The sequence below is a fragment of the Thamnophis sirtalis genome, unplaced genomic scaffold (assembly GCF_051295495.1).
Source record: "Thamnophis sirtalis isolate CommonGarterSnake01/CBP01778 unplaced genomic scaffold, rThaSir2_p1.2 scaffold_4, whole genome shotgun sequence".
NCBI lineage: Eukaryota > Metazoa > Chordata > Lepidosauria > Squamata > Natricidae > Thamnophis > Thamnophis sirtalis.
The window spans coordinates 81205640-81224115 of NW_028261384.1; the positions used below are offsets into that span (position 1 = coordinate 81205640).

The following is an 18476-nucleotide window of genomic DNA, read 5'->3' on the forward strand; positions in this document are numbered from 1 at the left end:
TTTAGATAGTTTGTAATGGACGAACTGCTCTTACTAAAATGACACTCATTGTGGGGATAGGCAGTCCCCAAATTCAAGATTAGATATAAACTATGGAAACTGGAATACTATAACTTGTGTAATAAAATTGAGTAGCAATCTGGACAATATATGTATTTTCTCTCTCTTCACCCTCATTTTTACCAAGAAATAAAATAGTTGAATTAATGTCCTAAAACTAATTTAAAATACTTCAGAGTGCCCCTAAAAACACATTCTCATGAGATCAATGCTTTATCCATAGTGATTAAACATTTTTAAAAATTAAAGGTGCAGTCTTCAGCTGTTGAAAGGTTATCGTTACACAAAAATGCATTAATAAGTCTTAACCCAAAATTTTCTGATTCAACAGAATATGACCCAGGGTTATGTTTATATTTTTGAAGTCTCATAAAATTTTCTTTTCAGTGAAAATAAAGAGAATTTAGCATATTAAATCATAATATGGTTTATTATTTTTGGCTTAGCAAAAGCATAGTCAATTAGTTTTTCAAGAAACAACAAAAAAACAATATACTATGGACATATACTATGTGTTAGATTTCAACGTAATGCGATTTCACATGTATACTGTTTCTCTTTAATATCTCCGTAAAAATAGGACAAACTGAATACATTGACATATAGTAGAAATACACCAAGGGGAGGAGGAGTGGGATAGAAGAAAGAGGGGTAGAGAGGGCGGGAGAGAGGATGGGAGAGAGGGTGAGAAGGAAGGGAGGGAGTGGACTGGGAGAGAGGAGTGGTAGAGGGGGAGGGGAAGTAGGGTAGAGGGGAATGATGGAGGGAAGATAGTAAGTTGGACGGGGGCGGAAGAAAGAGGTGTATGGAGAGTGGAAGAGGTATATTGGGTTTCTGTTTGAGTTTGAGTTTTATTTTATTTATATTTCTGGGGGTATTGTTGACAAGAGGAATTGCTGTGATTATTGTTTAATGTTGTATGGCCCCGGTTAGGCACAGTATATATGTGACTGTATGAAAATGGAAAATGGAAAATAAAAACATTTTAACACAAAAAAGTAATAAAAAATATAAAACAATTAAATTTGTTATTTGTATACATTAACTATATAATATATTCTATATTTGATTTGATTGCATTTATATGCCGCCCTATTCCCGGAGGGACTCAGGGCAGCTAGCAAATCAAAGGGAGGGAATACAGACAAGGGGAAAAGTGACAAACAAGCAACTACAAAAGAATTTAAAAACAATCAACAACCACACAGTTCGAGCGGGGACGGGAACTCGTCAACCCCAGGCCTGTCGGAACAGCCAGGTTTTAAGGGCTTTGCAGAAGGCCTGAAGGGTGGTGAGGGTCCGAATCTCCACAGGGAGCTCGTTCCAGAGGGCCGGAGCAGCCACAGAGAAGGCCCTCCTCCGGGTGGTAGCCAATCGGCATTGGCCGGTAGATGGGATTCGGAGGAGGCCTACTCTGTGGGATCTAATAGGTCTGTTGGAGGTAATTGGCAGCAGGCGGTCTCTCAAGTATGCAAACCAAAACAATTTCTCTTCACTCAGTGTGGCCCAGACAAGCAAAAAGGTTGCATACACCTGAGCTAGATCATACAAAAGTCATATACCAGTTTAGTGTGTTGTGTCTTCATATGTGCTTTGTAGGATTCCTTTATTCCTCGAATCAATGGTTAGATCTGCAGATATCATTGGATTCATGCAAATAGCAAATTTGCCAACTATATTTTAATCTTGAGTGTCTGCAAACACAGCCAGTGAAAATGAATTTGATTCATCAAAACTATTTGCATAGCTTATTAAGCCAAATCAAACCATACATTTAATTTATCAAAGGCAGCACTGTCTGCTTGGTCCCCCAAATTTGGGCTGCAATCCAGGTAACAGCACTTGGCAGCAAAGCAACGCAGAAAAATCCCTTTGTTGCTCTCTCTTGGTGGTCCTGGTATCTATAAACCAGCTCTAATGCCTCCAATGACTTCAATAATCCTGTGTCTCAAGCTTGGCAAAATTAACTGGTTGGCTGGGGAAATCTGGGAGTTGGAAGTCCACCCATCTTAAAGCTGTCAAGTTTGAGTCACGGCCCGAAACGACACCGTTGACAAACATTCCATAATGTGTATAGTTAGACTTAATTAGGTAACAACCATATGTAAGGGAAATTGGCTCACACAAACATACTTAGGCCAAGCCCATGTTTTTTTCCCCGCTCACGCTTGGATGCATATAGACAACACTTTCAGGCACACAAAAAACAGTAGAAATCGGCTTTAGAATCTTCTTTTAGTCCAGCCCCTTCTCAGAATTCCGCCTGCTGAATTGGGTGCGTCACGACTTGTGTCAGAGAAGCAGAGGTGGCTGGTTCCTCTCTTCCCACCGAAGCTCGGACTGAAACCCGGAACTGGTTTTGAGAAGGCCTCTTCCTTAACGAGTAGGGGTGGGGTTGGTTTTCTTCTTTCCGCAGCTATTCTGATGCGGCATGGCGTCTGTCGGCATGCCTGATCCGAGCTTCTTGTGGGGAGTCTTCCAAAGGTGAGTCGGGTGAAGTTTCCCCTTTTCTCTAGGGAGAAGGGCGACAAAGCTGAATCGGTGAAGGCGCCTTCGCTTCCCTCCTTTTGCGCCCGGAATTCTTGATTTGAGACTTCTTTGCCCTGTTCTTGGCCCGCGTCGTAATTTGAATATTTTCTTGTACTTGATTTCAGGGTTGATAAAGACCGTAGTGGTATCATCTCCGACACCGAGCTCCAACAAGCACTTTCAAACGGTAGGATGCCAACTGCTTCTCTGGTGACACGAACGCCGATTGCGTTCACACAACTCCGTTTTTTTAATGTTTCACTTAAACATACTGCGATTGATTAACCCAGTTTGTTGAGTTCCTGTATCTTGCTAGGTTTAAACGTAGTTTATTACTCGGTGCTTTAGTGTTTCTGGAAAGCACACTATCTCTCCCTCTCCCCTGTGATGTGTATTGTTGTATAATAGGAGTGTTTTCTTATTACAATATGAATAATCAAAAACTGGAATGATAAATGTAATTAAATTCAATGATAACAATTGGAACTTGATAAATCAATTCCTAGAAAAATACCCTTCTAAAATGACACCGGGATTCTAAAACTAAAATTCAGTGTAGCTTATTTATAAATTACTTACACCTTTTTGGTTTTCTACTTACAGTTATAAATTTTGATTAGAATGATCTCAAGCTAAATTATTTTTCTAGGAAAATATGGAGGCAAAATTCAATGTTTTATTATAGCAATAGCAATAGCAGTTAGACTTATATACCGCTTCATAGGGCTTTCAGCCCTCTCTAAGCGGTTTACAGAGTCAGCATATTGCCCCCAACAACAATCCGGGTCCTCATTTTACCCACCTCGGAAGGATGGAAGGCTGAGTCAACCCTGAGCCGGTGAGATTAGAACCGCTGAACTGCAGATAACAGTCAGCTGAAGTGGCCTGCAGTACTGCACCCTAACCACTGCACCACCTCGGCTCTTATTACTTCTAGTGTGAATTGCCTAGAGATTTTTGAGATGAAAGAGCACAACTTGCTACTCTCAAAATAGCTAAAGAGGGTAAGTTCCTAAAGAGGAACCACCAAAAACCCCAAAGATTAAATAAAGACATCAAAAGGACATTCCATAGGAAGGCAATGGCAATTTCCTTGTTGCTGCTAAGAAAATTTTATGAGCATGTCCAAGTAGTCACCAGAAGTCATTCAGCTTCTGGGAGAGTTTGCTTTATACATTAAAAGACATTTTTGCCTGTGGTAGCCTTCAAATGGAGAGATGTATGAAAACTATGATAATTCATAGTTTCAAATGAATATTTGACAATTCAAACATTCAAGTCAGAATATTTAGTTGAAACACAACAGTTAAAATAGTTAATTACAAAAAGGATGAAAGTCCTAGTGATTGATTAATTTTAAAGAACAGTGAACCAATTAAGTATAAAGAAATATACAAACTTGTGAAAGCTTGTTTCAAAGCTGGTGCCACTAAATATGATAAAGTTTTATAAGAGGGTTCTTAAATTTTCTACAATATGCTTTGATAATTTGATTAAGGAAAATACCTAAATGTTATTTTCCAGTTATATTTAACAAATAATGCAGAAACATTTTCTTTATTGTATTCTATTATTACAGGGAAAACAATTTTGAAGTAATGTAGTTTTTAGTTTGTGGTGAATCATGTAAAGAAAAGATTTTGTAACATCTGTAAAGAAAAGATTACAGAAAGTTTGTGATAATGATCTGAAACAAGTGAAAGAAACAGCTTTTCTTTGTGTTTGCTCAAATCAAATTGTTTCACAATATAAGAATTTTAAGAATTAGTTTAGTATCTTGAAAGTTATAACAGTATTTATTATGACTGACATTAGAAAGTAGGGTCATGGACTTAGGCAATGAGATTCTTTTGCTGGATCACATTTTAAGTTTATTAATTTTTTTTTGTTTAGTTTCCAGTATTTTAAGAATATTTTTTTAATTATCCAGGTTTCTGTTTCCATACAATCAACAAACTTGATATATAATTGCAATACATTTGTCTACACTGTGGTATAGGAAAAGGATATACTTGTTTATACTATTATATCTGAAAATTGCAATTATTTTTAATTTTGTGGCAGAAATGAAACCTATTATTCAACATCCTTTTATATATGGGACAAAGCTTGTACTGCAATATTCTGTCCAACCTATTACCAATTTTGGATATTCATATCTTCAATAAATGCTGATGAAATGACTTGTCATGCTCATACTTAATGTCTCCTGTGATTAATGGAAATAGCATTGTTCATCTCCATTTAGAATACTGTAGACTAATTAATATTCAGTGTGTAACATGACTACAAAAAAAACAGCAGTTTAATTTTTTTTTGGCCAATCTTATTTTAAGTGTTGTATTCAACATACTATATGTGAACAATAAATAGGGCAATCTGGAACAAACCAGTGCAGAAAAATTAAAAGTGATTGATGGCTAGAAATTATAAAGGAAGATGGAAGTAATCGGAAATAATTAGTTTTGAGAAGACAGAATCATGCATGGACAAAATGGATAGCATTCTGCAATAATATAAAATACATTATTCCATGATCAACCCTTTCTCATTACAAAGGGCAGGTCATGGAATATGGGCTTAAGTAACAGGAAGGCAAAGTCAGCTGATTATTAAAAATAATAATTATTATTTTATTATTAAAATAAAAATGGGATCCATTTTGCTGGTCTCCATTGAATTGTTTACAACAGTTTGTTTATATTTTCTTTTTGTTTGCTAGAGTTTGTGATTGCATGTTGGTCATATGTTTATTGTTGGAATTATTTGTGTAGAACTGTTAGAACCAAAGAAAAGATCACAGATTGTCTTGCCCAACGCCCTTTTCAGTGCTGAATGCTGTGTAGTCTTCTCTTGAATACCTACAATAAAGGGAGTTCACCATCTTTCTAAGTAAATGCTTCCATTGCCAAACTATGTTTAGTTAAACTATGGTTAGCTATGTTTATCATATGGATGATAAACACTAATACTTTTTAAAATGAAATACCTGATAAGGATTTTGCTAAAACATCTGTTGGGCATGAAATAGAGAGGATATTAATAAAACATATGAACTTGAAATTGCATTGTTTCCCCTTGCATAGTTATACACTATTGTTCCTTGTGAGTTGAGAATGAACCAATTCCACAGTTGAGTGTTCTATGAAAAAATTAGGAAAAGATTGATTCCATCTTTGATCAGCGTTCATTGGAAATTAAACTTATAATTATGTTGTTTTCTATTGATGCGTATACTGTATATCTTAGAGTTATAGATCAACATCTATAATTTAGAAGATATAGAGCAACAATTAAACTATATTACAAAAAAACTACAGGTATATGAGGAAGAATTGAATAATAAAAATATTAAGACATTCAAAAGGAATTATTTTACTTATTAAATTGGATAAATGCTTGGAAAATAAGGTATATTTTAAAAAATCAGATTTAGGGAATTTCATACATCTGATTTAATCAATTGAAGTATGTAAAACCAAAAGAAAGAGAATTCCCCATTCAGTGGGAGTGGGAGGAGGGAGTGAATATTACACCATCATGTTATGCCATCATTTGCATGATTGTGAGGAAACTATTCCTGGAAAATTGAAGTGGGGACAGTTGGCTGTAAGGAAAATGAAGACTGTGCTTTCCATTAAGATATTTTTTCTTCATATAGTTTTGCTCTTGTTACTCCAGGATACATATTGTAGAGTGTAACTTGAATAGGTACTGATGAGATAGGTTACCAGTAAGTAGTTTGACTACTCAGTTCAATGCAAAATATCTTCAAAGTAATTGCACCTGACTTATCTGCTTCTACAGCCTAGGAGATACAAAAATCCTCATTGCTACTGCTTTTTAAATCATAGCTGGAACTACCTCTGGATCCCATTGCTACATATATATATTACACACACAACAAACAAACAAATACACCCACACATGGTTTAAAATCACAGCAAATGTGGAGATATAAGATTCAGATACACCCAATTGAGCCTAAAGAATAGGAAGGAAAGATCTATATGTTAAAAAAATATTTGGAATGTTGAATATACATGTTTTCTTAATTTATTTCTTGTTTAATAATGTTAAATAATATGTACAAATTGAAGTTGTGCTAAAATGGAAAGAGGAATTGCTAAGCAGAAGCCAAATTACAAATCACAGACTCAGTTTTTCCTGATGTTCAGAAGTAAATAATGCTGAATTTGTTTAATTAGGAATCTAATTTATTAGAATTTCAGAATCTGAAAAATAATTTTTATTTCCAATAATAATAATGATGATGATGATGATGATGATGATGATGATGATGATGATGATGATGATGATGATGAAGAAGAACAGAAAAACAAACTTGAAAATGGTCTGGATTGATTACAAAAAGGCATTTGACTCACTGCCACATAGTTGGGTCATAAAATGCTTAGAAACAACTGGCATTAACAAAAATATTACCTACATTCTTTACTGAAAAGGCGATGAAACAATGGAGAACTGAGTTAGCAGTAGGGAATGAGATCTATGGAATGGTTAATATCAAGCGAGGAATTTTCCAGGGTGATTCACTTTCACCTCTTCTCTTCATCATCGCAATGATCCCACTATCAGTAATCTTAAAAAAAATGAAATTAGGCTACCAAACAGCCAAAGAAGCTGAAAAAAATTCGCATTTACTATATATGGATGATTTGAAACTCTATGGAAAGTCAGAAATAGAAATCCAATCATTGACAAACACAGTCCGAGTATTCAGCACCGATATTTCAATGCAGTTTGGCATGGAAAAATGTGCCACTGTATCCATAAAAAGAGGCAAAATCACTGCATGTGAGGGAATTGAAATGCCAACTAATTAAATGCAACGAAAATGAAGCCTACAAATACTTAGGCATTCTGCAGTTGGATAACATCAAGCATGGAGAAGTAAAAGCTATTGTCAGGCGAGAGTATACCAACAGAGTCAGGAAAATTTTGAAATCTAAATTGAATGGTGGAAATACAATCAAGGGCATAAATACCTGGGCAATACCAGTTATAAGATACACAGCTGGTATAGTTAACTGGACACAAGCTGATTTGGACCTTTTGGACCGAAAAACCAGGAAACTAATGACAATGCACTACAGTTTACATCCACGTGGTGATACTGATAGACTATATCTGCCCCGAAAATCAGGTGGCAGAGGATTATTACAAGTGAAGCAAACAGTTGAAGAAGAAAAACATGCACTGGCTGATTATTTAAAAGAAAGTCAAGAACATCTATTAATTGAAGTAAAGAACAAAAAACTACTAAAGGCCCAACAGACAAAACAAGAATACAGAAAAGATGTGATAAAATCAAGAATGGAGAGTTGGCAGAACAAAGCACTGCATGGCCAATTTCTGGAAAAAATAAAAGATAAAGTGGACAGTGAACAAACTTGGTTATGGTTAACAACAGGTACATTAAAGAAAGAAACAGAGTCACTAATCCTGGCTGCGCAAGAACAAGCTATCCGCACAAATGCCATTAAGGCCAAAATCGAAAAATCCTCTGATGATGCCAAATGCAGACTTTGCAAAGAAGCTGATGAAACTGTTGATCACATACTCAGCTGCTGTAAAAAAATCACGCAGACTGATTATAAATTGCGGCACAATTCAGTAGCACAAATGATTCATTGGAATTTGTGCAAAAATTATAATATTAAAACAGCAACAAACTGGTGGGAACATCAGCCTGAAAAAGTCACCGAAAATCAGATGGTCAAGATCTTGTGGGATTTTCGCATACAAACAGACAAAATACTGGCGCATAATACACCAGACATCACATTGGTTGAGAAAAATAAGGTCACAATCATAAACATCGCAATACCAGGTGATAGCAGGGTCGCTGAGAAGGAACATGAAAAAATCGCAAAATACCAGGACTTAAAAATTGAAATTCAACTACTATGGCACAAACCAGCAGTGGTAATTCCAGTGGTAATTGGCACACTGGGTGCTATTCCAAAAGCACTGGAATTACATTTAAAACAGTTAAAAATTGACAAAATCACCATCAGTCAAATGCAAAAAGCCGCACTGCTTGGATCTGCACGCATATTACGAAAATATGTTACGACATCCTAGGCCCCTGGGTGGGGCCCGACTAGTAACCAATGCCAAATCCGGCGAAACAACTGGCCGCTGTGATACAATTGTATAATAATAATAATAATATATCTTTTGATAAAAGAGAAAATATTTGTAAATTGACCAGAGTGGTGAAATTTTAAAAAAATATTTAGTTCCATGACATACCCAATTCCTGCAACCATTCTTCATATGTTGTAGTCTCTGGCTCCTGAATCTTTGTTGCTCTTCTCTGTACTCTTTCCAGCGTCTCAAGATCTTTTTTGTACTATGGTGATCAAAACCAGATGCAATATTCCAAGTAAAGCAATACTACTATTTCACGTGATCTTGATTCTATCCCTGTATGAATGAAGCCTAGGATTGTATTGGGTTTTTTGGCTGCTGCTGCAAATGGTTGACTCATATTTAAGTGATTATCCACTTTGGATTCCAAGATCCCTCTCACAATTACTGGCATTGATCCAGGTTTGGCTGTATAGGGTTTTTTCTTGCTTAAGTGTAGGACCTTACTTTTACCGACATTGAATTTCATTTTGTTAATTTATAGTGCCCAATGTTCAAGTCTGTCAAGTTACCCCTGTATCTTTTGGGTGTTGGCTATTCCTGCTAGTGTCACCTGCAAATTTGATGGGTTTCCCTCCTATATCCTATCATTTATTGAAGAGTATTGGATCTAAAACAGAACCTTGGGGTACCCCATTACCTACTTCCCTCCATAGGGGTAGTTCTATTGAGGGCTACATGCTGACTACAGTTTGTCAGTTACTTACAAATCCCTTCGGGCAGTGATGTTCTCTATCCTACATTTTTCTAGCTTACTAAGAAGTAGGTTATGGTCAACTTTGTCAACTGTCTTACTGAAATCTAAGTATACTATATCTACAGCATTTCACTAATCCACTAATTTAGTCACTTTATTAAAGAATGAAATAAGATTGGTTTGGCATGATCTGCTTTTGACAAACCCAAGTTGGCTTCTGGTCTGATTTTTGGGCATATAATGAGTTAATTCTTTGTAGAACATCATGCACATGTTCAGGTTGTGTTTACATGCACTAAAATGTTGTGAAATGTGTATATACTGGGTATGTACATCAGAGTGCATTGGTGAGCTACTTCGGAGTTCTATGTGTTGTATGAACTAACTTTAAAAAATAAGTTTCAGCTAGAAAGGCTAGGATTTACTGTAGATCTTTGTGAATTGCCAAGAATCTAACAAGGTTCTGTGTTACTTTTTGTTATTTCTGCAAATAGTGTATCTAAAGAACAGAATGAAGGATACTAGACTTAAGTTTTCAAGTCCTCCTAAAACAGGGATCTTTTAATACAAATTGTGGCATGGAAATTATGTATATTCTATCCAGGTTTCTATAGAGAACACTTTGTTCTAACAGTTCTTCCTGAAAAATGAAGCCAAATTGTGGGTTTTTCTGTCACAAAGAGTAAACATTACATCTCAGGGAAAGCCTATGAAAAACACATCATTTCTTTTCCTCTTTCTCATTTTGTGGATTTGGTTTGAAATTGTGAACTAAGAAATAATATTGATTTACAGATGCACAGTTTGAAGCCCGGACGCTGTATGCAGTTTCTCAAGTCCTCTACTACCAAAGTATAATTTAGAATGTAACATAAAAGAGAAATTATTCAACATATCACAAGAATATAATTATATTAAATATATTTCATTTGAATTATTTTAATATTGAATTATTTATTTAAAAATAAATGAACCCATCTACATATTTTTTGAGTTTGGCAATCAACATTCCGCTCAAGTCTGATCTTTGACTTGGGAAAACTATATGCTTGTAATCTAAATTCAGGCAGCACAACATTTCTCAGGCTGCACAACCTTTTTCAAGCTGAAACTATTTTTGCCTTTGAATGGGGAGTCTGAGGGCTATTCTGCAAGGATGAAACTGATATAATTAATACTAATAAAAATGTAATGCAAAGTTATTCCTCCTTCCCAAAAATTTAATTTAATTTCCCTTTTTAAGTCACTTATCTCATCCCACAATGAGGATTGAGACAATAAATGTTTTCATAATGTAAGACATATGATTTATTTTCCACGTCTAAAACCACGTATATAAAAAAATTCACTGATCTGATGTTGTACTCTTGAAAAAAAATCATCTTTTCCACTACTATTGCCTGAATGCTTTGATTCTTGAAGCCAGATCAGGGAAGATGTTCAAGCTGTTAAAAGACATATAGCAACAAGCAGGAGAGAGATTTATGTATATTACAAGGAAAAGGAAAAGGAAATAGTGGAAAGATCAAAATTGTAGTGGAAGTGTCAAAGGATGTCATTATAAAACATAAAATCTGATGCATCTGCATCCAAGAAAATAAATACTATGTATCCCCAAAAATAAGACAGGGCCTTATTTTCTTTTGGACCCCCCCCCCCCAAATAAGCACTTGGTCTTATTTTGGGGGAAGTCATATTATTTTTGAGGTGCAGGAGGTGGCGAGGATGAGCACCTCATGACTGCTGCTGTGTTTCAATATTTTTGGGGAGGGCTTATTTTTTGGGGAAGACTTATTTTAGCGCATACGCTCAAAAGCCCAATTTGGCTTATTATCCGGGTGGTCTTATTTTCAGGGAAATAGGGTACTTTTCTAGTGTTAATTTTGTTTTCCTGGTAGAGGAATGAGGTCTAAAACAATATCTCAAAGGCTACATCAATTCTTTCTGTTCTAGCTCTTAACCTAATTATATTTATAAAAAATAGTATTAGAACTGGGATGGTGAACCTATGGCATGAGCCATTTGTCAGGACACGCAAGACGTTGCCCTGTCAGTTGACCAGCACGCATGCGAACACTGGCCAGTTGAGTTCAGCCTTTTTTAAAGCCATTTTTCGTCCTCCCCAAGCTCCAGAGGCTTTATAGGAGCCTGGGGAGGGCGAAAAGAGCCTCCCGCTCCCCCCAGAGGTCCTCCAGAGGCTTCAGGAGCTTCCACGAAGCCTCCGGAGTGCAAAAAACTGGCCCTATGGGCAAACCTGAAGTTGGGGAATGGACTTCCGGTTTGCTCGTAGGGTCAGTTTAAGCCCTCTGGAGGCTTCAGGGATCTTCAGGAGGCTTCCCTGAAGCCTCCAGAGTGCAAAAAACTGGCCCTATGGGCAAACCTGAAGTTTGGGAATGGACTTCTGGTTTGCTCGTAGGGTCATTTTTAGTCCTCCGGAGGCTTCAGAGTCATTTTTAGTACTCCGGAGGCTTCAGGGGAAGCCTCCTGAAGATCCCTGAAGCCTCCAGAGGGCTTAAACTGGGGGGCTTAAAGCGACCCTTTGAGCAAATCGGAAGTGACTTCCTGTTTGATTGTAGGGTTGTTTTTTGCCCTCCAGAGGCTTCAGGGAAGCCGCCTGAAGGTCCCTGAAGCCTCCGGAGAGCCTCTGGGGGGAGAGGGAGGCTGTTTTCGCCCTCCCCAGGCTCCTATAAAGCCTCTGGAGCCTGGGGAGGATGAAAAAAGCATGCAAAAAATGGGGGGAGTGCTCTTATGCATGCTTGCGCACTGGGGGGGTCATGAGTTGCATTATGGGTGCAGCATGTCCGCGTATGACCCCCCTTATGGCACACGAACCAAAAAAGGTTTGCCATTACTGTATTAGAATAAAAAAGAGTTGATACTGAAATCAACTCTTAGAGCCGAGGTGGCGCAGTGGTTAAATGCAGCACTGCAGGCTACTTCAGCTGACTGCAGTTCTGCAGTTCGGCTGTTCAAATCTCACCGGCTCAGGGTTGACTCAGCCTTCCATCCTTCCAAGGTGGGTGAAATGAGGACCCGGATTATTGTTGGGGGCAATATGCTGACTCTGTAAACCGCTTAGAGAGGGCTGAAAGCCCTATGACGCGGTATATAAGTCTAACTGCTATTGCTACTGCTATTGCTATAAATCAATTTACTTTGCCATTTTTTTCAAAAGTTTAAACATGTTATTCAAAAAGGAATTGGTATTTACCTGTCTCTTTTTTATGAACAGTAAGAAATTGATACTGTTCCAACTTCTTCCTTATTCCAGCTATTAATTACTACTAAAACTCTTATTTTCATGACCTTTAAACGTGGAAAACAATACATCATAGGGCAATCATTTTTTAACTAAGGTACCTCAAATGGCTAACTTGTAGAATGTGTTTAAAATTCAAGATCCTTGACTCTTGAGGAAATGAAATTTTAAAAAGTTGTGACTGCTTCAGCCTACTAGCTACTGCTGGACTTCTACATACCATTTCTGACCTGAACCCACTCATTCTTTTCCCAGAAACTTCCATTGCCTTTCTCCCTCCAAAAGCTTCCCACAAACAAATTAAATGCAGAAGCTGCCAGAAATTTGTGGAAGGGAAGGAGGGATGCAGTTTTTGAAGCTTTCTGCCAGCTTCCCACACATAGTTCAATTCAAAGTAACCCCTGACCAAATAGCTTCTCAAGTTGTATCTCTCTCCAAAGCATGAAGGAGAAAGAATACTCTGCTTTATCAAGAAAATGCTCTCAACTTTTCAGTAGTTGGGCCAAACACATTCTAAGTACAGGTAGTCCTTGACTTAGAACAGTTCATTTAGTGACCATTCAAAGTTACAACAGCACTGGAGGGGGGGAGACAAGAACATTTTTCACACTTATACAATCATTGCAATATTTTCATTGGTCATATGATAAAAATTCAGACACTTGGCAACTGACTCATATTTATGACAGTTGCAGTGCTCTGGGATCATGTAATAATGTTTGCAAACTTGGGACAAAGTCAATGGAGAAGTCAGATTCACTTAACAACTATATGGAATACAAGAACAGAGTTGGAAAGGACCTTGGAGGTCTTCTAGTCCAACCCCTGCTCAGGCAGGAAACTCAATATCATTTCAGACAAATGGTTGTCCAATCTCTTCTAAAAACTTCCAATGTTGGAGCATTCACAACTTCTGAAGGCAAGTTTTAACTGTCAGGAAATTTCTTTTCAGTTCTAGGTTGTTTCTCTCCTTGATTAGTTTCCATTAGTTTCTTACCCTGTGCTCAGGAGTTTTGGAGAATAGCTTCACTCCCTCTTCTTTGCGGCAGCCCCTGAGATATTGGAACACTGCTGTCATGCCACCCCCTAGTCCTTTCCATTAAACTAGACATACCCAATTCCAGCAACCGGTCTTTATATGTTTTAGCCTTCAGTCCCTAATCATCTTTGTTGCTCTTCTCTGCATTCTTTCTAGAGCCTCAACATCTTTTTTATATCGTGGTGACCAAAATTGGATGCAGTATTCCAAGTGTGATCTTACCAAGGCATTATAAAGTGGTATAATACTCCACGTGATCTTGATTCCCTCTATTTATGAGCCTAGAACTGTGTTGAATATTTTGGCAGCTGCAGGACACTGCTGGCTAATATTTAAGTGATTGTCTACTAGGATTCCAAGGTCCCTCTCACAGTTACTTCTATTGAGCCTAGTACCACCTTTAATGTACCTATACCTTGCCTAAATGTAGAACCTTACTTTTTTCACTATTGAATTTCATTTTGTTAGCACCCAATGTTCAATTCTCTCAAGATCCTTCTGTAACTAAAGCCTATCTTCTGGAGTGTTTGACTATTCATGCCGGCTTGGTGTCATCTGCAAATTTGATGAGTTACCCTCTTTGATTTATCCCCTCTTACAAATCATGGATGAAGATGTTGAATAGTACTTGACCTAAAACAGAACCTTAGGGTAAACTACTGCATACTTCCCTCCACGTAGATGCAGTTTAATTGAGGACTACACATTGAGTGTGGTTAGTCAGCCAAATCCATCTGGTGGTGATGCTACCTAACCCACATTTTTCTACCATATCAAATAGTAGGTTGTTGTCTACTTTATCAAATGTCTTACTGAAATCTGAGTAAATTACATCCACAGCATTCCTCTAGTCCACTAATTTTGTTACTTTGTCAAACAATGCAATAAAATTTGTCTGGTATGCTCTGTTTTTGACAATCCATGTTGGCTTTTGGTTATGATTTTTTTGCCTCTAGGTGTTTGCTGATTTGTTGCTTTATCTTTTCCAGAATCCTCCCAGGTATTGAGGTCAGGCTGATAGGTCTGTAGTTTCCTGGATCTTTTCCCTTTTTTGAAGATGGGAACTACATCAACTCTTTTCAAGTCCTCTGGTAGTTCTCCAGGATCTTTGAAAGATATAGTTTAGTGGTTCTCACATCTGCCAGTTCCTTCCAAACCTTATGGTGTAATCCATCTGGTCCTGGTGACTTGAACTTGTCTATGGTGGACAGGTGTCACTATTTTCTTGCCTATTTTAACTTATATTCCTAATATGTTTTTAATGGTATTGTTTTTCATAGGTTGGACTGAGTTTTTTCCCCTTTTGTAAAGAGAGATGCAAAAAAGAGTTAAGTAGTTCTGCTTTCTGCCTGTTGCTTGTCACCTTCTTGCCACTTTCACCCACTAATGGACCAATCGTTTCCTTGACTTTTTCCCTTTTTTGTACATGTTGAAACAAGCCCCCCCCCCTTTGACTTTTGCCACAAGCCTTAGTTTGTTTTGATCCTCAGCTTTCTTCACTTCATCTTTGCGGGATCTGGCTATTTGCTGATATTCTGCCCCTCTTTCCATTTTTTTATACTTATCATTTTTGTCTTTCAATTTATCAGATAGTTCTTTATGCAACCATGCTGGTTTCTTTTCAAAGCTGTTATTTTTCTTCTTCATTGGTATTGTGGTAGTCTGGACTTTTTATAATCTCACTTTTCAAAATTTCCCAAACTCTAAGTTTATTGAAATTAACTCTCTTAAAGTCCAAGTCTCTAGTTTGATTTTGTTCTATTGCTTGTGGTTGCATAATGTTGAATTCCAATGTTGCATGATCATTTCCCCACCCCCAGCTTCCTGTAGCTTCAGCACCTTCTATTATTTCATTTTTGTTAGTGAGAAATAGGTATAATATGGCTGATCGCCTAAAAGTTCATCTATTGCCTATATTTGTTTGGGTGGCCTCCCTACAGCATACACCTATGGCAATGTCATTCCCCCCCCCTTTTTTTTTTTACATTGACCCAAATGCATTCCAGGCAGTTTTCATCATTGTTGTGCTCTGTTTCTATAGAGATGTAGTTATTTTTTATATATAGTGCAACTCAACCCCCTTTTTTATTTGGTCTGTTTCTTTTAAATAATTTAACTCCCTCTAGCTGTATATTCCGTTTGTGAGTTTCATCCCACTAAACGGCCTCATTTCCTTAAATTTCTAATTCATCGTTTATTCCTCATACTCTATGCATTAGTGTATATACATTCGAATCCTCTTTAACTGACCCTATGTTTACTTTCTACATAACCTGTGTTATGCCTGAGTTCCTTTACTTCCTTATCACCTATTTGATTAGTGCACATAGTATGGCACTTACTACTAAAAGCTTTATTTTGCTTGACAGCAAGGTTGATATTCTTACCTGCATAAGCATTTATGTTACATGCACTGATAACCCTATTAGTTTTAGATTGCTGAGGACAGAAATATTTTGTATCAATTAACTCTTTGTCCCAATTGTTTAGTTTAAATGTTTTTCCAGAAAATCTATGAATGTAATGCCAAGTAACTCAGTCCCTTTCTTTGATGGATGCAAACCATCTTTTTTTATAATTTTTCATTGGACTAGCTACAGAATATAACCAAAGCTTTTCCCTTTATACCACTTCTTTAGCCACACATTGAATTCCGTTATATGCTGGCCCTTTCTTTTTGTTCTTTATATATAGGTAAAATCTTTGAAAAGGTAAGTCTACAGCCTATCCTCCTAGGTTCCTGCTCCAAGCTCTAGAAATCATCCTGCACAGACAGTATATATTTTTGGGACAGATGATTCCTGCCAAGATGTGCAATAGCATCTTGTACATCATCACAGGCCTTACTGGCTGTCTTGATTATCTTAAACATTCTTGATTATCTTAAAAATACACCTTTTGTTCTGCTGGCAGTAGCACCTGGCAGATATCTGACCTCTGTGTTATGTTATGTTATATGTTACTAACTTAACAATTGCACGGATTCACTTAATAAGTGAAGTTGCAAGAAAGGTTGTAAAATGTAAATGTAAAATTCACTTAAAACTGATCGCTTAGCAACAGGAATTTTGAGCTCCATTGTTATCGTTGGTTGAGGAATCCCTGTAGCCTTGTTCCTTCTCCATAGAAGAAATTAACACTGCTATCCATAGTCAGAAATGCGGTAAAACACTGGATTTCAATGGCATTCATCCAGAATTCCTGAAAAAAATCTAGAGGTACACATGGAATTGGATTGGCAAATTCTTTTCAGATGTAGTTTCCAGTGGCTGCCTCCTACCAGAATTTAAAAAACAAACAAACCCTAAAGTAATATCATTTTTAAAACTTGGAAAATCACAAGACAGTAGAAAGCTACTGCTCCCAATCACCCTTTTAGTTCCTCCTACAAACTCCTGTAGAGATTAATTATAAACAGAATAGGTACCATAATAGACGAACATATGTCCGTAGAGCAAACCATCTTACAATGTTACTGAAACTCTGTAGTTCACATGTTACATTTAACAGGCCGTATTGAAGCTGGATTCCAACAATTAATAAAAATCACTGCTATATATTCATACATAGTATGGGGCATACAACACAGTCTGGAATGGATAGATGGAATGGATTATTATACAAACTGCCATATTGCTCCCTGTAAAACCCTTTTTTCAATTAATAACATGCTGAGTGATAGATCTTTTCAGATAATAATGGGGAATAACATAAGGTAAGAAGATTAAACAATGGTCTCCCACAAGACTGTTCAATGATACCCACATTATTCAACTTATGTGGGACCTTTATCTGGCATCAGGCTCATGAAGAAAAAGCTGAATAAGTAAAGACAGACTGATGACAAAAATGTCACTCATAGAAGAAAACAACAGCCAATAGCATTGCCTGGGGCCTAGTGCTGCAATCTAGTTCAGCCCACTGCAGCTGAGCAATCGATTTCATATCCTTCCCTTTGAAGAAAGCATGCAGACACTGGAGAAGGAACATGTTCAAGTGTTCCTGTGACAGGAAGGAAAGTAGCCCAGATCTTCCCAAGAAAAAAAAAAGTGTTGGTGATAGGAGACCCATTTCTCAGGGGAATGAAATCAGCAGCCTGTAGACTGGACAATCAATCTTGGGAGGCATTTTTTTCTCCCTGGGCAAAAAACAAAAATGAGACTGAAAGCCTTATAAAAATAACCAAGCCCAAGTATAACTATCCCTTTCTTCTCTTTCATGTTGGGGACAAATGATACAACAATGAACCTGAAAACAATATCAAAAGATTGTAAGCAGTTTGGCACAAAAGTTAAAGAGTTTTCATCTGTACTTCCAACAAAAGGTCGACAAAGGCAAGGGAACAAAGGATTATAGAAATAAATTACTGGATTAAGGGATAGTGCCATCCAGATAATTTAAAGCCCTTCTGATAAGATGAGCCAATCATTTTCCAAATACATTCTTTCCTGTTCTTGTGAAGTGCAACCCATCTTGTGAGATGCAACCCATCCCTTGCCAGGAGCCCTTCATGTAGGTAATGCATGGTCCAGAAAACTGAAGTTCTCTTAACAACACCCGTTTTTAAACCAGTAGTTTGTTTCTCAAATCCTTTGCTCCTTCATTGGATGTTGACTTTTTGTGGGAAGTATAGATGAAAACCCCACCTGTGCACCTAATTCTTTAACTTCCTTCTTTAGCTGTTTGTAATATCTAATTACTTCATAAACTAATAA

At 37.1% G+C, this 18476-nt stretch overlaps 1 protein-coding gene across 4 annotated transcripts in view; it reads left to right on the top strand.

Annotated features, from left to right (window-relative positions):
* Positions 1–2223: 2223 nt before the first annotated feature.
* PDCD6 (programmed cell death 6) overlaps positions 2224–18476 on the top strand; it is a 60328-nt gene continuing 44075 nt past the window's right edge. The window contains exons 1-2 of one of the 4 annotated variants that reach the window (XM_087713179.1): positions 2224–2544; positions 2715–2776. In XM_087713179.1, coding sequence (XP_087569305.1) covers positions 2492–2544; positions 2715–2776 — 115 coding nt within the window. In that variant the 5' untranslated portion in view covers positions 2224–2491. The remainder of the gene's footprint in view (positions 2545–2714; positions 2777–18476) is intronic. The other 3 variants (XM_087713180.1, XM_014052421.2, XM_014052423.2) reach the window with 3 other exon arrangements.